We start from the raw sequence: 6,471 nt of genomic DNA, 5'->3' as shown, positions 1-6,471 counted from the left end.
CTCTAAAATGGAAACCCAGAATCCCATTAAATCGTGAAACTGGGACAATATATCAAGATCATCCTTTTCATCTGAGCAACTCCTGGGCTGGGGAGGAGGGAGGGAACTGGGCCTCTCAGGGAGGCAGTTGTCCGCTGCTCCCTGCTCTGTGGGAGCAGAGGAAAGACTGTAAGCTTAGCCTCACTTCAGTGTTTGCTCCTCACACACACACATTTTCCCTTCTCTCTTCCGATTATATCATAGAATCACTGGAATAAGGGAGGTGGCAAAAGGATAAAATTCCCCAGGCCACAACCATGAAGATGGTATTAGGGAAAATTAGTTTCTAATCCAGAAGAAAATCCACCGTGAGGCGCAAAAAAACAAAGGGCTGTAATAGTTTTCACGTCAGAAGAGGAGAATTTGGAGTTATAGTGAAGACAGACTCAACTTAGTCTACACCCAACAAAAAATACAATTTTAGGCCTTAGTTGGGGATGCGAGGGAGAAACTCAGGGGAGGAGATCCCTGGATGTCCTGAAAACCAGCCTCCCAAGAGATAGCAGGATACTTCCTCGCAGAGAAGAAAATAAAAATTTTTTAAAGAAAAGCAATAAAATGTGTAAGTTTGGGTTAGTCTTGATGTTTGTTTCCCAAACCTGAGGGGAACATATGGAATCACCAACCTGAGAGAGAAAAAGTTGCTGTTTTCTCTTCACTCAGAAGGGGGCTGCTGATGGAACAAGTCACATTCCCAGCAGTAATGTTCGTGACCAACAGAAATGTCTCCACGTGGAACAGCCCGTGGCTGCCTTGAGTCAGGTTCTCAGAAGATGGTGGCATTGTCTTCCCTTCTGTGTCCCTCCACTGTACGTGGGGCCGCGGGAACCACCCATCTGAAGAGCACGTCAGCTGTGTTTCTCCAGCCTTGGTGGCCTCCATGGTGATCAGCGGGGAAGAACCCAGACCTGGGGATAGAGATCCAGGAACCAAGGCCTAGAGTCTCTCTGGGTGGTTGTGTGGCCGTGACGTCACTCAGAAGGTTGGGGTACGGAGGGCGTAGGGAAGACAGCAAAGCTTAAGGGGGAATTATACTCCACCAAGGGAAGAGCCTGGCTGGGATGTCATCTTATTTTGTTTATTTGTTTTTATTTTTATGTTTTTTATTCCTAAACTATTCTGAGACAGATTAAGAGATAAGACATATTTTCAAATCCAATATTATTCTTCTGTCCCTGAGAACAAAATAACTTTGACAGGGCGTGGATCACATGGACAGGAGTAAAAAAAAAAAGTGAGTGAGAGAATATTCTCAAAGATGAAAATTTTATAAATATCTATGTCCAATAGCAGAAAATGACGAGGCCCATTCGACTTCTCAGCATGTGTCCCTGTGGATATTTCCTAAACGTATTTAGCAATGTAGATTGAGAATCCATGGGAGAAAAGTGTAGGCTCTCGAGGATTCGGGCCTATGCCCTCAATGGCATTTGCTAACCTTGGAAAATGATTCTCTCAGATGTAGACAGTGGGAAATGGTGATGCAGGGAGTGATTTTATCTTTCCCCCTCTGTCCTTGCCAATGCTGTCAATCTATATGATTTTTGTTTATGTAGTGGATCTAGTTTATTCCTCACATTATTATACTTCCTAGTAACCATACTTTCCAAAATTTTAATAACAAACTATGAATTAATGAGTCCTATGTAAATTTATGGAGTGAAATGCTTAGACGTCCATAAATACATGCTCGCTTTTTGAAAATACTGGAAAGGATACAAGTTCTATTACCTAAGGAATTACATTTGGTCCATTTGAGTTTGTGGACTTTAAGTATCTATGACACTTCCTGCACACTGGAGGGTTTGATGTAAATTTGATGACAAATGCACATTAAGAAAATTACAGGTGCAGAGAAATTTTCCAGGAACTAGCATGTTAAAGTGGTAGGAACAGATGTTAAATCCAAAACATCTATCTGGGATCCTTACCTACCACCTTTAGATCCAAACTGGCCTCCTGGTAGACACCATCTTTTTCAAAAATGCACCGGTACTGCCCATCATCTGAAGGCCTGGCGCTGCGTATCTGCAGGGTCAGTCTGCCCTCGTCGATGGCGTCACTCACCAGCGTGGTCCTCCCTCTGTACTCTGCCATCTGCTCTCCAGGCACAGGGTCCCCATCCACGTGCACATGCACAGCAGGGTAACGGTGGGATCGGACCCACCTCACCTCCATGCTCTGTGCATTAGCCTTGGGAGACAGGTGACAGGTCAACTGTATGTCTTCTCCCACTCTGACAAGGATGGGCTGGGAAGGTCCAATCACTTTTAAGGAAGCTGTTAAATACAGCAGAGAAAACACAATGAAAGTATCAAAATGGGGCAAATTATATCCTCAGCAAGAAAATCTCTAGTGGGGTTTAGAACCTATGAGCATCCCAGGGGAGCTGTGAGGGCCAAGGTCATCCTTGGGAGAGGTGGTGGTTTCGTGCACTCCAGGTAGATGATGTCCTCGTCCAAGGAAGAACCATCCATGATGTGTGTCAGTCCAAAAAAAAAAATCAGTAGCTGAACCCTCACCAGCCCCATCTGTAATTTTATTCAGTTTACAGACCAATAATAAAATAATTTTGCAGTAAAATCTCCCAGAATAAAATAAAGGATTTATAAATTTGGCCTGAGGACACCTCTGTACCTGAGTCCTTATGTAACAAACTGCAACCTAACCTAGTATGTCAAGTAACTGAAAGCCTAATGAGGAGTACACTTTGGTAGTGAAAAACTGAGTTGCAGCCCTGCTTGAGCCAATTGCAGGGAGACAAGTGTTCAAACCATGTTCAAACAGGCAAACGCCAGCTCTAGCCAATGGAGCTATCTCTGTACCTCACTTCCCTTTCTGTCCAGAAATGCTGTCTGATCAAGTTGCTGCCTGGAGTTCTCTGAATCTGTTCTGGCTCTGAGAGCTGCATGATTCCAGAATCATTCTTGGCCCAATTAAACTCTGCTAAATTTAGTGTGTCTAAAATTTTTTTTAATACTTCCAACATGTATGATTTTAAACTATTTCTCAATCTGTCGGTGCCTCGGTTTCTTAAGCTACAAATTTGTATATTACTCCCCATATCATAAGGTTGCTGTGTCTGTATACAGCACCTCGATGACCACACACCGTGAGCAGAGGCACACGGACCTGTGGGGCTTGAGGGCACCGGAGCCAACCCCACCCTCTGCCTTGATGATGGGTGGGGTTGAACAGGAGTCCCATGTGGATTTTTGGCAATGAAATTTAAGAAACTTCCCTCTCGGTAGTCTTATGACACCTTGTAATTCTGGTCCAGCCGCCATATTTTCTTTCTGCAATGTTCCACATATGTGGGGTTATAGATCCAGACCAAGCTGAATGTCCTCAGATAACTTTGAGAAACATTTCAAGATCAAGAATTGAGAAGGTCCACAAAATACAACCGTGAAACAACGATGAATGCACAAAAGGCGTCTACTTCTCCCATTGTAGAGAGTGGGGAAGATTTTCTCTGAGGGAGTTCCTGGACCCAGTTATATTCCAATTTCCATCTCATCAGGCCCTGACCATGCAAATTTTGCCCTATTCTAAATTGAGAGTTATCTTCTTCTATCAAATGATAAGAATGGTTTTTTGCATGTGCTGTGATCACTTATAATAGAAAAACAGGAATAAAATTGTAGGTTTTCTGCATGGAGTCAACAGCCAAAGGCATAACATTCCCATCATGGCACTGGTCAAAAACTGCTCGGTACCTTTCTAGAGAGGAAGGTCACTATCAACACAGTTCTAATTTTCAGATTACTCCCTTCTATTTTGGTTATTAATAATATTTGACTCCCAATTACTTCCGGCATTTTGTTTACTTTGTCCTGCAATTTTACCTAAAACAATATTATCTCCTTTCCCTATATATCTGTTAAAATCTGAAGATAAGTGTAAGGATCAGAGAAAATGAACTGGGGATTAGTTTGCTGCTATTTCTCCAGCTATATGTCTTACAGGAAATTACTTAATAAAACACACTGTTTCTTCATCTCTACCCGTACTGAGGATTTTCTTCCCTGTCCATGACCTGTGGCAGATATCCTATCTCAAATTGACCTGCCCTGCTAGACATAGGTAATTAAGAGCTACAATTGATTTTAATGGAGACTAAAGGAAGCAAAATAGAGTGTGGAGATTCAATTAATTAGATACATTATAGTTAGACAAAATTCCTGTTTTTCCAGAATCCAAGTAAATCTAAAGTTTAAAGTACTAGACAAATCCTGCAGCCTTGTTTGTTAGTAATTGATGTTCTACTAGAATATGAGCTCCTTGAGAGCAGCTCTGCATAATTTCCCTTTTGTATACAGTTTAGTTCACAGCTCCCCATGTGATTTGTGCTCAAATTTATTGTTTTGTTTTCTTTTTGAGTATTGTATGTATGCTCCTGAAATGCCTTCTGGATATTCACCGAAAAATTAAATCCCTTCTGGAGCGTGAAGTACATTGAATTATACACTAATTCCTTGAGACCTGATAATCTTGTCACCATACCATACAATCCTCTTTCAATTAGCATATTCCATTAGTGCCACTATCTCATTTCTCACATACACTAAACTACATTCTGTCTGGTCTCTGAGAACTGCATACCACATTGGAGATTAAAGTCAACCTGTTCATGGATAAGATAAGAAAAATAGAGACCAATGAGCTGACAAAATCACACATAAGTGATTAAGAACTTGAACCCTTCAACTAGATAGACATACATTACAAGGCAAACATCACAATTTCTTTGTGGTTTTCTGCAAACCACATATGTCTCAAAGATTACTTCCTAATTGTATAATGAGGATAAATCTATTAATCTTTGTAACTGTTGTAAAAAAAAAAAGAATTCCTGCAAAGCACTTAGCATAGTGCCTGATAATATAATTAATATTTCCAAAAAACTAGTCATTATTTTTATAACTGGATGACACGGTTTGCCAGAGTAGGAACAGGGATTTCTGTCTCAGGATCTCTACAGGGAGCTGGGTGTCCTGGTGGCCCTTTGCGGTGGTCCCTTCCTCTGGGCCTCTGACTCACGAGGACAACACGGGGGCGGCTGTAGACTTCGTGGGCTCTTCGGTCACCACAGCTCACCGGCAAAGCTCCAGGACCACAGCCCTGTTCCCCCACTGACAGGGAGCAAAGGGGAGCTCCTTCTTTCCTCCTTGTTGTATTGTGGTTCCAGAAGGTCGGCACAATTGAGGAAGAGCAGACATGGGACTGTGTTTTTTGTGCTGGGTCTCCAATGGGTGTATCAAGTTGTCTCAGAGAACTCAGAGGAGCAACTCCTCACTGAAAATCTCCTTGAGGGACACGGATGTGTGTCAACCTGCCCCAAACACTGGCTTGACTTCCTGATCTGTAACTAACTCTGCCTGTTAAGGTCTCTGTGGGGTCAGACACATTTGCTGCCCCAGGCAGAAGGCTCTTGGGTGTGCCTCTTCTCACATTGTGGAGTTACCTTTGACCTTCCCGCAACTTTTCCCTTTATCTTTATGACCCGATGGGGTCGAGGGTGCCACAGTAGACTCTGGCAGGGATTGGGGTGTGTTTGTCATCTGATTTTCCTGAAAAAACTTCTACATGGGCTGAAAGGAACACGTAAGCTCACCTAAAGCACACACATTTCTATAGAAGGTGGTGAGGGAGAGCAGGGTACTGAGGGAAGGAGGCAATGAGGATCAAGAGCATCTGGGCAGGGAGCGGGCTGGTCCTCTCGGGCTGGCAGAAGAGGCCATAAAGAGGAGGGAGACGGTAAGGAGCTAAAGGAGCAACCGGAAGGGGCTTGAATATCAGTTGGTTATTTTTTAAACCACCTATCTTAGGTACAATAAAATGATACCTGAAGCCCAACTGCATGATTAAAAAAAAGAAAGAAAAGGAAAAGGAAAATTACTGCCCTAGTCACAGGGTCCCGGGCTGCACCCAGGAAGCAGCAGCTCCCTCCCAACAGCAACGAGGTTAGGAGCCTGCTGGAGTGAGCCCAGGTGCAGGACCCAGAGCAGGGCCAAGGGTGGAGGGGGTGGGTGTGACCTTCAGTTGTCATGACGACACTGCCTTCACTTACACTCGAAATGCTTTAAAAGGGCCTCCAGAGCCTGGCCAGCTGTCCCCAGCTGTCCCCTCCATCTCCCTTGCATCCCAAGGCAGCGCCCTTTCCTGCGGCTGCACAAAGCAGAGATGATGCCCCTGCCCCTCACAGGACTCCATCTGAGGCTCAGGGGAGTCCCTGTGAACCCCCAAAGTGGCAGGTGACACAGTGGAAAGGTCTCTTAAGGAGGCTGCATGTTGCTGGTCCCCTCTGGTACTAACTGAACACAGGATTTGGTAAAGCTGTGCCTCAGTTTCTCCTCTGGCTCATGAGGTCTTACGTTAGCTCTCACAGCTGAGGAGGGCAGAGGCTCCCCGCACAGGCGCGTGCCAGAC

General features: G+C 44.1%; 1 protein-coding gene across 1 annotated transcript; it reads right to left on the bottom strand.

The window, feature by feature from the left end:
• Positions 1-657: 657 nt before the first annotated feature.
• On the bottom strand, positions 658-2,313 carry LOC105817911 (butyrophilin-like protein 2). Its single transcript, XM_012653753.1, has 2 exons — positions 1,971-2,313; positions 658-947 (listed from the first exon to the last, which is right to left on the bottom strand). Exons 1-2 carry the CDS (start codon positions 2,215-2,217, stop codon positions 658-660), a joined length of 537 nt encoding a protein of 178 aa, XP_012509207.1. The 5' UTR covers positions 2,218-2,313.
• Between the last annotated feature and the right edge of the window lie 4,158 nt (positions 2,314-6,471).

Source organism: Propithecus coquereli, unplaced genomic scaffold (assembly GCF_000956105.1).
Source record: "Propithecus coquereli isolate 6110/MARCELLA unplaced genomic scaffold, Pcoq_1.0 Scaffold426, whole genome shotgun sequence".
In the NCBI taxonomy this organism is placed as follows: Eukaryota; Metazoa; Chordata; class Mammalia; order Primates; family Indriidae; genus Propithecus; species Propithecus coquereli.
This window is presented reverse-complemented; position numbering and strand designations above follow the sequence as displayed.

Bases quoted from the DNA above. Each gene is read 5' to 3' on its own strand.
- LOC105817911 (XM_012653753.1), bottom strand. From the start codon at position 2,217: ATGGAGGTGAGGTGGGTCCGATCCCACCGTTACCCTGCTGTGCATGTG. The intron at 948-1,970 runs GTAAGGATCCCA...CTCTATCCCCAG, and splicing joins TTTGGATCTAAAGGTGGTAG to GTCTGGGTTCTTCCCCGCTG.